We start from the raw sequence: 19,252 nt of genomic DNA, 5'->3' as shown, positions 1-19,252 counted from the left end.
GGGGTTCTTGTGAGTTTTTAATGAGCCAGTGGATGTCTGCTGCCTGAGTCACAATAAACACCTGGTATACGTTGGTTGCTGCTATTATTGCAATTGCGTCTGTTTGCAAGTGACTTGCCCATGATGGCGCACCTGGTGAGGGAAGGTGAGAAGCTTCTAATCTGGGTCCTTCTGATTCAGAAGGATATGCAGGTAACCACTGGGCTGCCTTGCTCTCACCCTGGGACTCTCCCAGGAAGCAGGGTTGAGGACTGCTTTGAGACTAAGAGGTCTATGTGTTTCAAGAGAGGAGAGATCACTCAAAGTTGAATGCTCATGACTTAAGACTGTAGAAGGGTAGCTGATCCTTGATGAATGGATGGCATTTAACCAATACAGATGGATGGAGAGAGCATTCCAGATACTAGAAGAAACCATGAGCAAGGGCAGGCAGGAGGCAGATGGCAGGTGTGGAGAGCAGCAAAGAGCCAGCCTTGGTTGGGATGGATGTTGGAAGCCAGGCCTGAGTAGTGATGACCCAAGAAAGGCAGCTTAGGGCCATTTGGAGGTGAGTGTCACATTTATGGACGAGAGCTTTGCAATTGACTCTGTGGACAAGAGGCTTCAGTCCACAGAGCATGGCTAGAACCTGGTCATCAACTCTGTCCTCCCCAGAGCCCTCCTTTCTTTCTCTTCGAGGTCTTGGACAAAGCATTTTCTGGTAACTTCAAGCTCAGCTGATACTGGAGTCACCTGGCAGCTAGACTCCAGCTGCTCTTACCCAGCTTCCTTTTTAGACGTTCCTGGAAGGTATTGGGCCCCACCTACCTGCATCTAAGTCATTATCAACCCAAGCCATTAGACCAATGGCCACATGTTCTTATATCCCAGTGGATTCCATCTTGGATTTGATTTGTCCTCGTGGCAATAAAGATTGGGTTTGGGTTAAATTTGTTTCCAATTAACGATTCCCAGCACCCACCATGTGTGAGTCATGGTGTGTGATCCTCATATGGAAAATGGCAGGGAGAGACAGTCATTAAACTTTAATGAGCACACATATCTTTCCTCATGCTATCAAAATATTTTGATGAGAAAGTGTATTTTATTAAAAGCAGACATAGAATTTTTCTCTGCCTTCCCATGTGCTGATTGTTGTAAGCTGATTTAAGTTAGGAAAAAGCTCTTCAGCATTTTAATTTATAATGAACAGCTGGGTTTTTGAAGAGGATGGGGCCACAGGGGGGAATCCAGCTGGTGTCCAGGCTACAGAGTGGCTTGTCTGGGGCCTGTGGCCCATAACATGGGAACAGCAACCAATGCCTTTCTGCCATTCTGAGGGCAGGTTTTATGGTTTTCAGTCCTCATGGAAATCAACTGCAACAAGACAACCAGGAGGGTCAGCAGCAACCCCTGAGGTAGAGAAAGAGAATCGCAGTGGCTAAGACATGGGCGGGGCTCAGATTTCCTGGTTCATCATCCTATCTGGGCTGTTTGGGGCTAATATCCACTTCATATGTAAAACGGTGACAATAATAATAGGTCTTACAAGAAGTATCTCTTTCAACACCCCCAGAGAGTGTTCAGGGACTTCTTCTGCGCAGGCTTCCCTTAAGGGCAACACCTGGACAGACTGTGTCCATATGGGATGAGAGGGAAACGGGGGACCAAGTCCAACCCACGCATCATTTTCCAAGCCCTACAGCCTCTTGGGGAGCTGCATTCACCATAAGAAAGGGTTCCCTACTCAGGCACCATGGTGTTCCCCTGCAATCCCGGCAATTCAGGAGGCTGAGGCAGGAGGATTGCAAGTTCAAGGCCAGCCATGGCAACTCAGCAAGACACTGTCTCAAAATACAATTTTTTTTAATATTTATTTTTTAGTTGGACACAATATCTTTATTTATTTATTTTTATGTGGTGCTGAGGATCAAACCGAGGGCCTTGCATGGGTTAGGCAAGCGCTCTACCACTGAGCCACCACCTCAGCCTTCAAATTTTTTAAATAGGGAAAGGGGATGTTGCTCAGTGGTAGAGTGCCTCTGGGTTAAATCTCCAGGACCAAGAAAAAAAATTAAAAAGAAAGAAAAGAGGGGCTCCCCCGCTACCTGGCCCAGGGGCACTGCAGCTCAGCCTCGCATCCACATCTCTTCTGACTGCCGACACTAGTGGGGTTGGCCTCAGCCAGAGTCCTGACATTTTGTTCCAGCTGGAGCCTTTCATTAAATGTCCATGATTCTTACTGACATTAACCTTGGAATCCTCAGATTCCCTGCTGCCCATGTCCTTGAGCGAGGCAGGCGGGGCTGCTGAGATGAGTGCTGGGGTCCTGCTCCTCCAGCATCACAATTCATACACCTTCATCCCAAGGACAAATTAAACTTGGGGGAACCACCAAGAGACAGCCACTAGGTGAGATGTGAGCTTAATCTTTTTCTTAGTTAGAACCCAAATATCCCAATCTTGTCATCAAACCATAATAAGAAAACAGAGCCTGTGTTCTGATCATCCTGAGCCCTGATCATTTTCCTCTGTGTGTCAGTAACCTCGCTGTGATAAATGCCTGAGGTAAAGCAACTTAAAGGAGGAAAAGGTTTATTTTGACCCAGGGTTTCAGAGGTTTCAGTCCATGGTGCCTGGACCCTATTGTTTGGGGCCTGCAGTGGCTCAGTACTCATGGCAGGAGTGTGTGGCAGAGGAGGCTGCTCACCTCATAGCAGCCAGGAAGTAAGAAGAGCAAGGAGAAGGGGCTGGAGGACCAGGATCCCTTCAAGGACACGCCCCCAATGACCTAACTTCCTCCCATGGGGCCCCACCTCTTAAAGGTCCCACCACCTCCCAGTGGCACCACAGGCTGATGACCAGATCTTTAACACATGGGCCTTTGGGGTATGTTCCAGATCCAGGCCATAATGCTCTCCGTGCCTCTAACCAAGCCCATTCTCTCTCTAGCTTTCCTGTGCTCTCAGTGACTCCCTCCCCATCTCTAGAACTCAGCCCACCTCACCCTTCAAGAGGGAAGTCAGGGGCGGGGACCAGCAGGGAGGTGGGTTTCTCCATTTCTCTATGGTTCTCCTCTCTGTGCCTCATCCCTCCCCTAGGGGGATGTACCGGTGGAAACTGCCTCACCATCAACCAGGAAATTTTTTTTCTCCCTTAAAAGCTCAGATTTCATAAATGCTAGTATGTTTCAGATGCTGTGCCATCTGAATATTACATTGAATTGTGCCAGTAACTGCATTTAAATAACTAAAGACCAGAGATTTCAAGTGACCTGCCCAAAGGACACACAGTGGCAACCCCCCACAAGGTCTTCAGACCTTGAGTTCAACTAACTTTCTCCTTAGCCTCCCTTGGAAGATCATCACACACACACACACACACACACACACACACACACACACACACACCCCTACGCTCTTCCCAGACACACTGCCCCAGGCCATCTGTGGAGGAAACAAAACACTCTGTGAGTTCCTGCCACCAGGGACTCTGAGCAGGTGAAGCCTATTTACCCCATGGGACTCCAGGTGAGGCACCTCTAGCCACACCTTTAACAAGCTTAAGAAGCTGACTACCCATTCGTGGCTGTTGGTCATGGAGAATGATGGCCACAGAATCAGACAGTATGTGAGCTTGGACAGATAGGAGGGCATGTGCTAGCTCCATCCTGGGTGAGTCCTGCCACTCCCAAGTGTGATTGCCATCTGGCCCCCTAGCACTGCTCTGCATTTGAGATAGAAAATGAGACATCACTGCTTGCCACAACACCTAAATCATACTGCGGTCTATGCATTTCTCGATACTCTATGTTTGTATAAATATGTCAAAATATTCTCTACTGTCATGTATATCTAAAAAGAACAAATAAAAAAAAGACACACACACAAAGAAAATATTCTAGAGTAAAACCAGTCCCACCTACCTGTCTTGTAATTCCACTATATTAGGGCTACTGGATATTCTTTTAAAAATGATATCTCTACCTTTACCCTAAATAGAAAATCCTGTTATCATCAGGTAATGTATATCAAGGTCCCAAGGCCACCTTGTCACATTTCACTCGGGCGTAGGAATCTAATTCTTTCCCGACGAAGTCAAAAAGAAAGGTAGGTGGTAGATGTTTTTTCAAATTTAGTTCAGGGTCAACTTATAATCATTGTCCTCAACGGAGGTTTTAGTGATAACATAAAAAGCTAACACTGCAAATGATTCTTCAGTGGATTTCAGAAAATAAAGAAGCTATTCTCACCAAAAAAAAGTTACTATTTTTATCTCTCATCTGTCAGAGATCACAGTGTAGGTAGTGTTTAAAGATGAATGTTTTAGAATCAGAAAGACCTAGATTTATATCCGGGTTGGTTCTGCCAACTTACTGGCTCGGCAAGCATTTTTATTTATCTTCTAAGTTTTACTTTTCTACTAATAGAATAGAGGTACTAATAATAAGGTCTACCTTCAAGTCAGACCTGTAGGGATTAAATAATGTAAGTAAATTATCATGTAAGTAAAATGATGAAAATAATAACTGTATTATGAACACTAAATAAAAGTAAGTTATTGTCCTCATTGTTGTTGTTATGAAGCAGTCACTACAGGGTGTCATTAAAGGAGGATGTGGTACTAGTCTGTCTCTATTCAAGTCTCATCACTTACTCTGTGAACTTGAAACAGTTGCTTAACTGTTCTGTGTCTCAGTTTCGTCATTGTAAAATGAAGACTCACAAATCTACTGCATGAGTAGAGGATTAAATAGTCCTCATGTGAGGATTAAAAGAAGCTGATAAAGCTTTCAATGATGATGGTAATATTCTAAATCTACACTGTCCAATATGGCATCCGTTAGTCACATGAGGGTCTTGAGCCCTTGAAATATGGCTAGTGTCCCCAAGGAGATGAATTTTTAAATTTCAGTTAGCTTTAATTAATTGAATCAGCTGCATGTGACTAGTGGCTACCATATTGTCTAGCATAGCCTGACATCACAACCTGACCATGCTAACCTTTAGCGTTATTCACTAAATGCCAGCCCAAGTCTTAGCTGGGAGCAAGGCAGGTGCTGGAGCCAGTGAGCCGAGTTTTCAAACAAGCATTTGCTTCTTACCAGCAGTGACCGTAAGATGAGGAAGAAGGAAAGAATTCAATTTCAATAATACACGGAAGTCGTGATTGAAAGCATTTGAAATAAGAACTGTTAGGTGAATCTCATAAATTGTGTGAATCAAATCGCCAACTTAATTCATTCTCACTCGTTTTCAAACTTTTTTTTCTTCATTTCAGTTTCAATTTTGAAAACGGTTATACATTTTGTAGAGTCGTGGAAGATTACTTGTGGTCTCCTAACAAGTAATTCCTTCCAAAAAGTTTACATAAATATCACCCCATCGCCCCTCCTCTGGTGTGTGTGTGTGTGTATGTGTGTGTGTGTATGTGTGTGTGTGTGTATGTGTGTGTGTGATTTTTCTGTTTAGAAGAATGGGAGTAGATGCTCATAATCATGAAGAAGTATAAAGAACAAGAACTCAGGCCGGGTGCGATGGCGCACACCTGTTATCCCAGTGGTTTGGAGGTTGAAGCAGGAAGATCAGAGTTCAAAGCCAGCCTCAGCAAAAGCAACTCAGTGAGACCCTGTCTCTAAATAAAATACAAAATAGGGCTGGGGATGTGGCTTAGTGGTGGAGTACCCCTGAGTTCAATTCCTGGTACAAAAAAAAACAAAAAACAAAAAACCCAGTATGTCAATATTGGTGAGTGGCATTTAACTTGGGAATGCATCATATTAACAGATTGGTTTTTAAAGAACAGAGATATTTTAAATAGTATATTGAAAGATAAATCATAGCCATCAAATAGTTGGAAAAGCAATTGATGTCACCAAGTAAGACTTACACTTTATTTTTTTTTTCTCAAGTCCGTGTATTAGATATGCTTCTGTAAAGTTGATACACACGAAAGTTCCTGCTTGATCTAACCTTCTCTGGGTTGCCTAAAGAGTCTCTTTACTTAAGGTTTTATAAGAGCAAGAACATCAGAAATGCAGCTACACCGATATGGAATTGTTTTTTATAGCATTAAAGAAAAGGGAGTTGTGAAAATTCATGGAAGAATTCAATAAGAACAGACCTTGTCTCCCAAAATAGTCATTGATCTCAGCATTTCTTAGACACCGTAGCATGACACAGCACTCAACACATAACATGAAAATACTTTGTGTAGGCTCCATTTTCCCCAGAGGAAATAGGAAGGAATACCTCCACCTACATTTCCCAGACAAGGAAGGGTGATATTGACCACTGGGCAGATTTTTATATTGGGGTTGATCTGAGTTTTTAAGATTCAGTATCATCTCATTAGTCAGGGCCAGGGAATTTAAATTCTGAGGGCATGAGACAAACATCAGAAAGGGGACATCAAGTCTTTGTTAACTGCAAAAGAAACACACTCCGATCAGAGAAAAGTCCCTCCCTCCACCTCACCATCTCCCCCAAGTCTTTCCTCATCAGGGACATTCAGGCATTATTGATATATATGTGTCAGCAGCTAATCACAGAGATAATTGATGAGGCCCGGCTCCTGAAATTATCCAGAAAGCCCAATCTTCTGAGCATATTCCAATCTGAAGTTTATCCACAAGGCCCAACCACGTGGGCCAGTCTTCCAAATTTCAGGTTGAATCAGCATCCCTCATCCAAAAAAGCTGAAACTTTCTCAATGATAACATGATGCTCAAAACATTTTGGATTTTGGAGTATTTCATATTGAGGATGTTTAACCAGAAAGTCCATGCCAATATCCTAAAAATCTGGAAAACACCAACGTTTTTCAGATAAAGGCATTTCAAGATAAGGGATTTCAGAGAAGGGACATTTGACCTGCACTATCACATTTGTAAGGGTATACTTTGTTTTCCACAGCACAGGAACCTTCTTGTAGAGCCAGCCCACCACATGGAAAAGGTTCTTAGTTGGGGTTCATGGTTCTCCTCGAGAACCTGGGACACACTTCATGAGTCCATAGTGAATCCCCTAAGAATAAATGTCCACAGTGTATGTATCTTGCACTTGTTGCTGCGTATGTCTATGGGGAGGAAGGGTTAGGAGCAGCTATCAGACTTATCTTTTAATGTTTTTATTAGTACTTTATAATTATATATAATTGTGGGGTTTATTTTGAAATAATCATACATGCATGGGACATAAGTGGCTCCATTTCCATCCCCAGTACTTACCTCTTTTCCTCCCTCCTCCCTCCCCTGTTCTCCCTCCTCAACTCTGCCAGTCTCCCTTCCACTTATTTATTGGTTTTTTAATGGGTGCTTCATAAATAGACATAAAGGTGAAATTCGCTGTGGTGTGTTCATGTATGTGCATAATGCATAATTGCTCATAGATGGACTTAACACATAATTTGGCCAACTTCATTCCACAGTTCCTTTCTTTTCCCATCCCTCCTCCCTCTCCCTCAAATCCTTTCCTCTACTTCACTGATCTCCCTTGTATTCTCCTGGGATCACCCCCCACTCCACTTTTCCCCCCTTATTTTGTTCTGGCTTCAGCATGTGAGAGAAAACATTCAACCCTTGACTTTCTGAGCCTGGCTTATTTCACTCAGCATGATGTTCTCAATTCCATTCATTCACAAGCAAATGCTGATTGATTTTTGAGGGCTCAGGCCCATACCTGTAATAGTGTGCCATGGAGAAGGCAGATGGCCCCCAAATGTTTTTCTCAGAGACAATTAAAATCATCATAAGCAAACACTTTGACCAGTAATGTCTCTGAAGCATCCCCACCTTCTCTAATTTAGAGAGGATTTTTTTAAAAAATAAATATTAATTTTTATTTTGTATTTTTAAAAATCTAGAGGATTTTTAAATTCCTTAAATGTGGAAAAAAATGTCCTGGACACACCAGAGGATTAAACCAAGGGGACCATGTAACATATTTCAATGTACTTCAGTGTTTACATTGACTATGTTCATACGTCTGGGAAGAAAGTAACAAATTCAGAATGACTTCCACACATCTCTTCTGTACCAATGGGTTTTAACTGGGTGGGGGGCAGGATTTTGCTACCCAGGAAATATTTGACAGTTTCTGGAGCTACTTTTGGTGGTCATGAGAGGTGTAGGGGTGCAATTGGCATCCCGTAGATAGACCCAGAGATGCTGCAAAATGTCCTACAGTCTAGACAAAAAGATGTCAATCATGCTGAGGTTGACTCTGGGCTAGACCTTGACTCTTGGCTATGCCACAGCCTTCGAACCAAGCTAATCCACTCCCACTTTGTCCCCAGCAGCCACAAAATTAACTTCTGGTTCACATTCCAATGTGTTCCTTATTTAATTTGACCCCTCTCCCATTGAGCCTGATTTATTCACAGTCTTGTCACTGTGGCTCCAAATCCAACATTGCTCTTCACCCAATTTGGAAAACTCCCTTGCTCCTGGCTGGTTTCTGGACCTCAGGACAAATGGTTTGGGTTGTCTTGCTAAGGCCTAGTTGTTGCCTTTGCTGGCCCCCTCTGGTCATGGAGTCCTAGGCTCTAAGTGCAGCCTCTCTAGTTAGAAAAACTTGACCTTGAGTCCCTTTCCAGTCTGTAGCTTCAAATTCTCATGCAAGATACTTATTTCTCTGAACCACAGTTTCCTCTTTCATAAAATGGAACTCCAGCACCAATGATCCTTCCAAGAAAACCTTATTCTTCTTAGAGGAACAACTATTATTATGTTATCATCTCCTTTCTGGGTTCCTTGGAGCTGATACAAATTCAGCCCTCGTGTTGTGGGGCTTATGTGAGAACCATAAATTCTCAACTGAGGTTGGTCCTTGGTAGTCAAAAAAGATGCTTAAAATAAATGAATTAAAACCTCCACTACTTGAGATTCTAACTTAATCGTTTGGCGCAGGTTAAGATCTCCATAGTAGTAAAGCACTAACTACCCGATCAGGCACACAAACCAAGTGTACCTGCTGCTGTTACCATCTTGACCATGTCTGCTCCACCCCTGATCCCCCTGAACCCATCTCTCCACCCACCTGCTGCTCAGGACATGGGGTTACGAATGTAACAAACATGAGGAAGTTGCTGAAGGTTTTGTTTTCTTACAGATTTTAAAAACAAAAAATTCCATAGTCATAAACTGAGTCTTAAACCAAGACTTAAAAAGTAAAGCCATAAGATTTTATTCTTAGCTACAGAGTCAGTAAGCAAGGGTCCTTTTCTCTGGGTAACATCCTTCCTTTTTACCTTCACACAAAAGAAACTTTTCTAGGTTATACACTTGCAAAAGAAATAAGGTCTAACAATGACTAGGTTGTTACCTAGAAAACTCAAGCAACAAGCAAATTCCATTTCTAAACAGTTTATCTAACTTAACAAATATTTACTGGACACTGGGTTGCTATTGGAGTTAAAAGTGTACTAAAATAAAAGGTAAATAGAGCTACCTAGAGCATTGCTATTCCAAAAAAGCACGAGCTATAATGTATTGCACCTTTGCCATGAACCTTGCAAACAGCTTTCTGTGCATTATCTCATCCCACCCCTTTCTTATGAGGGAGGAATTGTTATATTATTTTTTTTTTATCTTGTTCTCAAATGATTTAGGTCTTGTACAGATCTGCCCAATTGGCATACACACGCCCTAAGCAAAAGAAATCCTATAGTCCCCTGGCCATTTTCCAGCACATTAAGTTTGTGCTGGGAAAATGTGTAGTTACAAGTGCCTGGTGCATAGTAAACACGGTGTAAGGGATAATAATAATAATAACAATAACCTTCTACAAACATCACCCCATATGAACGTCAGGCCAGTTTTACAGAAAAGAAAATTGAGTCTTGGAGAGTATTAGTGAGTCACCTGAGTCCCCACTGTCAGCAAGGGTCAAAGCTGTCATTGAACTCTGGTTGTCTCTGCTTGCCAAATACCTGATACTTGGGGGAGTTGTTGTGGACAGATTCACCCACAAATAGTTGTGTATCATCCTAGACTTCTACCCTCCTGGGATCCGCTATTGCAGCTGTAGCTGAAAAATTCTTTTCCCCTGTTTCAGTGTCCAGAGTCCTCCTTTTCAAGTTCAACAAGAAGGACTCTCTCATTAGATATTTAAATGCAAGAAGGCACGAGCCCCACAGAGAGTTCTCTCTCTCTTGAGTTCAGGAACCCCTCACGTCCTGGTAGGAGGTTTGAGTCCTTTCCAGAAGCCAGTTCACTCAGCTGCCCTGGTGGAGGAGGCTGCTGCTACACCAAATGCACTCCCACACTGCCTGCGGACACGAAGCAGCCAGTGGCCACGGCTATTAACCCGAACTCTAATTAGGGTGGTTTTTATAGTGAGGGAAAGAGTGTGATTCTAATTAGTAATTTTCCATCTTTTTCTCCATAGGTATCCTCAAGTCAAAGCAATAGGCTGTCCTCCTCCTTGGGCTGGTTGCACCTACTATAAAACTTCAGCAAAAGTGAAAATGGGGAAGGAAACATGAAGCAGGAGAGAGGTTTTACTGGCTACTGATGAGCTGTGTTCTCCCTTGACTCAGGTCCGAGGCGCTGCAGTCGTTGGTTCGGACATGGTTGTCACTGTTGAGTTCACCAACCCTTTAAAAGAGACACTTCAAAATGTCTGGATGTACCTGGAAGGTCCTGGAGTCATAAGACCCAAAAGGAAGACGTTCCGGTACGTGCTGGGAGAAAGTGGGAAGGTAGCATGGGGCCGTGGGACACTGTCTCTGTCCCTCTGTGTCTTTTCTGATCACATCTACTCTCTAGTGAAAGTGTCTAAGATGCAACTCCTTATGGATCCGGTCTGTGGGGCATGGGGTAAAAACAGGGTTGGTTTGACCATCACGTCCATCATTGAATCCTTAAAGCCACCCCAGAAGGGAGATACAATTACCAACTCTCTTCTTTTGTTGGGGAATTTGGAGCTTCAACAGGTCAGTGGGCTGCCTCCATGACACACAGCTTATAAGCAGAGAGCCGAATTTCAAATTCAAGGTGGCTGATTGCAGAACTCATTCCCGTCATTTTGCCATACCACCTCCTCATGTGTCATCCACTAATCTTCACTGAGCACCTGCATATGCCAAGTGGGACACTGAAAGATGCCCTTTCTATGGGTCCTTTCTTTCCAACTCCACCTCTTAGATTTAGCAACCCAATCACTGTGGTTCCACTGGGGCCAAAAGGCTGCCCCAGGCTCTGTAATAATATAAATGGAACTCAGCCTCTTCCACATCCAGCACCATCAAACTGTGCCCTGCTGGTTTGCTTCTGTGGCACCTATTGACTGTGACTGTCACCCAACAGGACAGCCCATTCCACAGCTCAGAAAACACACCTTTTCTACCTTGAGATCCTACCAATGACAATTTTGTTATCTGGCCTAACACAAAATAAGGTCCACGACTCTTCCATCTGATGACTTGGAAATGTTCGCAAGCAGGTGTCTCGTCTTCCTTGAGGTCTTCTCTACTTGGGACCAAATACCCACCCCGACTTCATCTTTCTGGCCACTAATGTGGTTTTAGCTCCCTCCCTCTTCCGCACTGTGCAATTTGTCTGTGCTTCTCTTAAATTGTGACACTCAGAATGGGTCCCAATCTTCGAAGTTTATTACTTTCATTTCTACCACAAATAAGTCCCTGTCAGCATCAATCAATCTAGCACATTTCCTACGGGGTGACCTTCTAAGGCAAAGAAAGGGAAGTGAGAGTTTTGGAAACCACCTCATGACCATCTATGTTAGGAGTTTTCCCAACACCTCTTACGGAAGCCACCCCACTCTGTAAGCTGCAAGGCCTCACTCATCCTTTCTGGGACACCGCCATTGCCCACAAAAGACTCTCTCTGCATTTCTTTTCAAATTACAGGTCCCACAGTTTTTGCATCCTATCTTAAGAGATGCCTTATTACCAATGCAGTACACAACACAGAAAATAATTCGAGTGCTTTTTTAAAATGGCAAGCACAAGATATAACATCCTGCCTGTATTAATAGGACATTCTCAGGGAAAAAAAAAAAGAATTAAATTAGAAATCAACCCCAGCGAGAGGGAGAGGTCAGCAGCCATAGCCCTGCTTTCGTCAGAAGCGACAGTCTTGCTCACCCATTCTCGCACCTTCCCACTCAAATCAGATGCAAGAATCGCTCAGGCAAAGTGAAACACGTTTCCTCTTCCAAACAGCCCCCTGCTGTATCCAATTTTTCCTTCTCAAACAATAGCCACGCAATCTGTATCTGAGGGCACTGGAAACTTCTGCTAGCTTCACACCTTGGCTGTCCCAAGAATCTTGCGTTGCTCAAGGTGAACACATCTATGCTGTGGTTTACCTGGGTGTTCCTCAAAGGTGCAGATGTAAAAGTGTGGTCCCCAGGGTGGCAGTGTTGGGAAACTCTGGGGACCTTGAAGACATGGAGCCTCATGTGTGGCCCAAGATGGTTTAACGCTCCACGCTTCCCACAGCCTCCCTCCCATCTCAGATGCTGGGAGGTTCCATTTCTGTAGATTCTTTGCTTTTAAGTTTCTGCACTTCCAGACCACCCAATAATTCATCCGCCAGATTCATTTTTCTCTTTTAAAAAATGATCAGGTTCAGTGAGTTATTCCAAGAGAAAACTTTCCCAATTTTGTGACTTGAGTTTAAGCTTTGTTTCCCAAGTAGGACAAAAGCTAAGCCTCCGCACACAGAGGACAAACCGTGGGTAGCTGCAGTTTGTTGTTATAATAATCCCATTTGCTTGTGTGCATTCAAGATGATAAATGGCCAGAGTATCCTGATAGCTCAGCACATTACTGAGAATCATTTATCACAACATCCATCCCCCGGAAATGAGATTATTCCAACATTACTCCACTTACCAAAATGAGCAAATGATTTTTTCTCACTTTCTGTTATGCATTTATCTGTAGGTAAAATGACATGCATGTGCACCTTAACGTTGGAATATTTTCATATGCACCCATCGTTATGCAGATCGTTATATGACCAAGAGCAAATATGAGGTGAAGCTCAAGATCTGGTGACTATTTGAGGTGGTTACCTACATTGCACGGTCCCAGGTCAGATCCTTAAGCAGGACAGTTGTTTCAAAAGATGCTTCTGATTGATCACGTGAGAAACCAGGGTCAAGAGAACCTATGGATCTGGGTAAAAATAGCTTCTGTTGACAAATACATATCTTTAATTCATATTGAATTGATCACTGTAAATTAAGGACAGAGAATTGCTTTTCTGTATACAGACTCAAAGAGCTTTCGTAAATTGTTCTGCAGAGAGTTCAGGCAAAGCAAACAATAACCACAAAGGTAGAGGTGATAGGAATAATAACCGTAATACATTTCTGACATTTCTTGATGCTGACCGTGTCTTGCCACAATTCCAAGTGCAGTACAAATATTAACTCATCTACCCTCTCTCGCTCTGTTCAGGGTCCAATGGTGTCCACCTTTTATAGGAGAGGAAAACAATGTCGAGGTCAATGTTTTTCAAACCTTGAATCATAAAATCAACTTACTGGGTTTGAAAAAGTACATAGGTTATGTATATATGCATTATTCCCATCATTTGTTTTTTTAAGTCACTAATTAAAATAAAGTATGGAGCCACACTTATAAAGAACCAAACTTAAGGAAAGCATTAACAAATATTAAATTAATATAGACATTTTAGATGATCAGTGTCAAAGTCAATGCCTGGAGCCGCACCATAGAGAGAGCTCCCGAGGGCTCAGATGCCTTCTCCAATTCACAGGAAAAGAGGTGAGAGAAAACAGGATTTCTTACATAGTGCCTGGATTTCTGAGATGTCAGGCCTTTAGCCTTTTGACCCCAGAGGATGTGAACCCAGAGTCGGCTGAAATACACGTTGTTTTATTGATGTTAGAGGAAATCTTGGCATTCTAACTTTGCACAGAAGAGGTCAGGTCTGTAGGTACGTGGCCCTCTGTTTCTCCCTTCCCTTTATCTCTGTGAAGTGACAGTGTCTGGTCCCAGGCCCCTGAGGGCAAATGGAAGCCCATCTGATTGAGGTCCTTGGGCCACATCCGACTTTCCTCACAGTTCTCTTTCCCACTGACCCCACCCGCAGCCTCCCAGTGCAAAGCTGAGCACTGCCCCCAGCTCCTTTGTCTGCCCTGCAGGTCCCTCCAGGAGGGAGGGTCTTACTCCAGCTTATCAGCCTTCTCCCCAGGGGGTTCTGTGGATCTAGCCAGAGAATTCCTTTTCTGAGTACAAGCACTCTCTTAGGTGCCCTGACAGGTCTCTGTTCCTGAGAGATGCCCCATGGTCCTTTTCTGACCCCAGTTCTTCCCACGGTCCCAGGTCCCTTCATCAGCTCCCAGGTCCTGAGTGCAGAGGTGAATGCTGAGATTCTTGTCTGACTCGGCCATTTAGCTATTGGCAATCTTGGAGAAGCCACTCGTTGTCTTTGAAGTGGACTCCTCCTTACCTATAAACTGGGGGATAAGAATGCCTTCTTTGTTGGGTGGATAAAAAAATGCAGCCCAGGGGCTGGAGCTGTGGCTCAGTGGTAGCTCATTTGCCTAGCATGAGTGAGGCACTGGCCTCGATTCTCAGCACCCCATGTAAATAAATAAAATAAAATAAAATAAAATAAAATAAATGTCTATCAACAACTAAAAAAAGAAAGAAAAGAAATGCAGCTCAGTTTCCTTGTCCTGTTAATTCCATTTTTCTCCTGAATCCTCATCCCCTACCTTCCCATTCTTCTGAATCGAGGCCTTCAGATAGAGTAACCTTGGTCCCCTGTGTGCTCAGAAAAGTATTCATTTAGACTCATCCCTCCCTGCCTGGTGCAGACCCCAGCCATCTTCCAGGTCCATGCACCACTGGGAAAGAGCAACTAAACCACCACTAACTACCAACTAAACCACCTCGACTAACTACAGACTAAACCAGCTATAGATGACCAAGTTCCTTTCAGTTTCTCTTCAGCCCAAATGTCCAAAATGACCCAAGGATTGTCCTTGCCTGAATGTTGCCATGACCTAATGATTTGATAAAATGTCCTCACATAGATAATTTATCTAGTGAGGACTATAGATGGAGGAGCAGTTCTGTCACTCTCTCGTTATCTCGTAAACAAAGATGTTGGTATAACTGAAATGACAGCAACAAACATTTTATGAATTTTTAAAATACTTCTGACTATTTCACTACATACTAGATCCTGTCCTGGCCTCTCTGCTCGGATGATTTCCTTTAATTCTCTCATGGGTGCTGTGGGATAATCCACATCCTCATTTTGCAGATGAGGAAACTGAGGCTTAGGGAAGGTCCATCAATTCCCCCATGTTTTTACACCTAATAAGCAGGAGTATCAGAGTTAAGCCTGGGTATCCTGAATCCAGAGTCTATGGAGCTTGTAACAACTAGAAAATACTTCATCATACAGACACCAGGCATTACACATTAGTTCAATAGCACGTGGGTTTTTTTCAAAATAGATAGATCCATTCAAATTTGCTTTTTCTCTCTGTGGGCTCATCTATCAGGCAGCTATCCCCACGGCATGGGCCCCATGCATAATCGTGTTCATTATGGAACTGTACCACGGACAAAAATTATTTTTCCTCCCAAACTCCATTTTCAAAACTTCTAAGCTCAGAACTGCTAAGTGTTTTCAGAAGCGTTAGGTCTCCAAACCCACAGGAATTCAAATTCAGAATGTATCATTTCCAGTGACCACAAAGGAACTTTGAGAATCAGTAGGTCGACGTTGAATGAGTCCTATCTGGAGTGAGTTCCACCTTTCGTGGAGGCCCGGAGAAGCCGGACTGTTCTGTGTCATTTCCAGGTGGAAGCAGCTGGTTGTTTTGCTTTGGGGCAGACCTTTTTAGCAGCCTTCATTTTGCTTGCTGATATTCAGACTTTTGTGAAATTCAAAACAGTCAAAACTCCATTTGGCAGGAATGTAGAAAGAATAGACAGTTGACTATAATTTCAGCTCTTCCATTATCTGGACCATTAGACTCTGTGACCTTGGAAATTCTCTTATCTGTAAAATGACACAGTTGGACTAAGTCATTTCTAAAGCCCTTGCCCACTCTAACATGCTTGCCTCAATAAACCCATGAAAGAGGTTCCTTTTTATCTTTCCAAGATGCTCATAATGGTCTTGATTCATCTCCCTTCCACTCCCCCAGAATAAAGCTGACTCAGGTTCCAGGCTAGGTCATCCAGCCCTTGCCTTCCCTGAGAGTCAGTAAGCAGAGACCAGGAACCCTCCACACACAACACTTGCAGGAAGTCTTAAATATTGAAAGAAAGCATAAGTCTTGCTTGAAAAATGAAACCTGTGAAAAAAGTAATCACAGTGGTCAGAAAAGGAGTCGAATGTAAAATACAGTGTAAAATACAATATACAGTCACAGAAAGAGCAGGCACTCAGAAACACCTGGGGTCAAATCCTGTCTCCACCCATAGACCATGTGATCTTAGAAAACTGACTTCACTCTTTGATTATCTATATGTCAAAGCATGTCTGTCTACTTTGAGGCACTGTCACACATACAAAACCTGCATATTGTTTCCTCCAAGGGTTACAGAGGAGAATGTGTGAGAAGGATCCCAGGAAAATCTATATCTCCCCAACCCTGATGGACCTCAGTCACCCCCTAAAGTAGGCTTGTCCTCAAGACTTGAGGAGATTGTAGAACATGCACTGAAGAAGAAGAAGAGAACTCTAGGACCATAAAAGACTACCCTAAAGTTACCAGGATAGACATTGGCAAGTAACAGAAAGCTGAATTGGTAGAGGGAATACAATATGGTGGTTGAGAGGATTAGCAATTAGCATAGAGATACTCAAAGTCAGATGGCAGCAAACAGGATCATAGTCCAGATGTTCAGCCTGGAAACAAGGTCTCTCCCCTGGGGGTTGGCAAGAGCTAATTAGAGGGTCAGAGCCTCAGCAATGGCAGTTGAGGATTCAGATAGCAATCTAAACCCAGGAGGAAGCTAGAGTTGGTTGGCTCATTGTTGGTTGGTCTTCCCAACCCTATTGTGAAGCAGAGGATGTACACAGGTGGAAGGAACCATGCCCCAATGGGGCTGTTGGTGAATGGCTCTGCAAAGCCTCAGTAGGGACCTCATTTGGGTTCCTATGTACTAAATCAGCCAGCCAAGTCCTTCAGTCCTCTAGCCACCATCAGCTGAGAGAAGGAGGTCAGGTGGTTCAGGTAAGGATTGTCTGCTTCTTGATCAGGTGGGAAACTGAATCCACCAACCTCTCATCTCTTCTCCATCCTTTCAGTGAAATCCGGCCCAACGCCACTGTACAGTGGGAAGAAGTGTGTCAGCCTTGGGTTCCTGGCCGTCGGAAGTTGATAGCCAGCCTGACCAGTGACTCCCTGAGACACGTGTATGGCGAGCTGGACCTGCAGATTCAAAGACGACCTTCCATGTAAATGCACAGGAGGCTGAGATGGACCCAGGCTTGGCTTCTTGTAGGGTTGGCTAAGGATATTCTAATGCAAAAATAGCTCTTGCTTTAACTTAGTTGTGAAGTCTCAGACAGGACTAGAGGGAGCCTGAGAGTGGGGACGCTATATACAGCAAAGACACTCTTTTCCAAACCTAAGCTATCCAGCATGAAAGTTAGTTTTGAATCACTCTACCTTCCAGAGGATTCTGAGCATTAGCTTTAATTAACCTCTAATTAAGCTCTCATAGTGCATAAGAGCAAAAGTTATCATTTATCATCACAAATGGCTACAGCGCCAAATATCAGAGGGCTTCACTTAATGGGGAGATTTGCTCAATACCTGCCCTCATTTAAAACTTCTGATTTCTCACTCAGCCTTCTGGGGGCAACGTACTCCCCCAAAGGGAGAGAAACACATGACCCAGCTCTTAGAATTCTCTTCCCCTTTCCTGGAATCAGGTTCTACCCTCCGTGTTAGAATCCTTTTCCCAGGAATCTGAACACAGCATCATTTTTCTTCTTGGCAAAGCCAGGAAAAGGTCTTTCATCTTGCACCTGCAGCCAAGAGAATGCCTGCCAAATTTCACAGATTTACCTTGTGAGAAGATGTGGCCCCACATTAACAAATTGCATTTGTGCAAAACTTAATCACCTAGGAGGAGATAAGAAAGCAGGTGCAATGCTCTGATCTATTGAATAATGTAGTTTTATGGTGCGTTTTAATAGGTGTCACACTGTGGCCTGATCAGTGGGAACCAATATCCCTTACTTTAACCTTTCTTGGGGTATATAACTAGAAAGTAATGAGGCTGGTTTGGGACTGGAGGAATAAGGATAATTCTCCTTAATTAGTGATTATAGTTCACCTGTCTCCCTGGGATCATCTCCTTCACACAATGACACAGGTTCAGGTCTTTTGTCAGAGATAGAATGAGCCCAGCAAGTTGGAGAAACTGGTAGATTGAATGACTAGACACGTAGAAGAACAGGCAGCCACTGAGTCTCTCTTTCCTTCATATTGCCTATGTTGAGATCTCACCTCAACACCCAGGTGCTGAAAGGTAACAGGAACACAGCTCTGCAAACACCCAGTTCCAGTTCTGGCCCAGTGACAGGATGCCAACATCATTTGTATTCTGCACCAAGGCTCCAACAGACAAGGTTACTGGTATTTATTTACAAGGCAGATTTATGGTCAGAATTTCCCATTGAAGTGCTTCGGGTATGATTTAGGTGAGTAGATTGTCATTTTTAGAAAAAAAAAATACATAGAAAGTCAGAATGGCATGCTACGTTCTATTAAACTACATTTCTCAGCCTTTGAAACTGATTTTGAACCTTCAGTGCTAAGTCATGAGGGTTACTGGGTTCCCCTCTATAAGTATATCACACATAACTCCATTAAGTCATCTCCCAGCATTTTCCAAGCCTTTCAGTACCCAATTTTTTAAATGAAATGCATTTTGCTAGACTGTTAAACTGGCTTAACTTAGTATATTGTTATTAATGCAAATGTAATAGATGCTTAAAATAAAGTTAATCTGATTATATTTGCAATTGCATGGAAGTGAATGTTAATTTTCACTCCGACGTATAACTAGCCACAACTGCTTGAGAAACCATTCTGTCTCTGCAGTGGACAACCCACCCCTGGATAAGACAACAAACACTTGTCCTTTGGAGAAAATGACTCTAGTAGATACAGACGTCAAAGTTAGCTTTTCTCTCCTCCTTACTAGCCACATTCACTGAAGGAGGACGTTTGCATATTCAATTTAAAAACTAGCTTCCAAAAGCTGAAAATGCTCCATAACTATTTTCCCATGA

General features: G+C 43.2%; 1 protein-coding gene across 2 annotated transcripts in view; it reads left to right on the top strand.

Moving 5' to 3' along the window:
* Positions 1-18,987, top strand: part of F13a1 (coagulation factor XIII A chain) — a 164,971-nt gene extending 145,984 nt beyond the window's left edge. Inside the window, exons 14-16 of one of the 2 annotated variants that reach the window (XM_048799747.1) lie at positions 10,519-10,655; positions 17,255-17,390; positions 18,405-18,987. In XM_048799747.1, the coding sequence (XP_048655704.1) occupies positions 10,519-10,655; positions 17,255-17,390; positions 18,405-18,425 (294 nt within the window). In that variant the 3' untranslated portion in view covers positions 18,426-18,987. Of the gene's footprint in view, positions 1-10,518; positions 10,656-17,254 lie in introns of both variants that reach the window. The other variant, XM_015493980.2, reaches the window with a different exon arrangement.
* The last annotated feature ends 265 nt before the right edge of the window (positions 18,988-19,252 follow it).

The sequence above is a fragment of the Marmota marmota genome, unplaced genomic scaffold (assembly GCF_001458135.2).
Source record: "Marmota marmota marmota unplaced genomic scaffold, marMar, whole genome shotgun sequence".
Classification (NCBI taxonomy): domain Eukaryota; kingdom Metazoa; phylum Chordata; class Mammalia; order Rodentia; family Sciuridae; genus Marmota; species Marmota marmota.
This window is presented reverse-complemented; position numbering and strand designations above follow the sequence as displayed.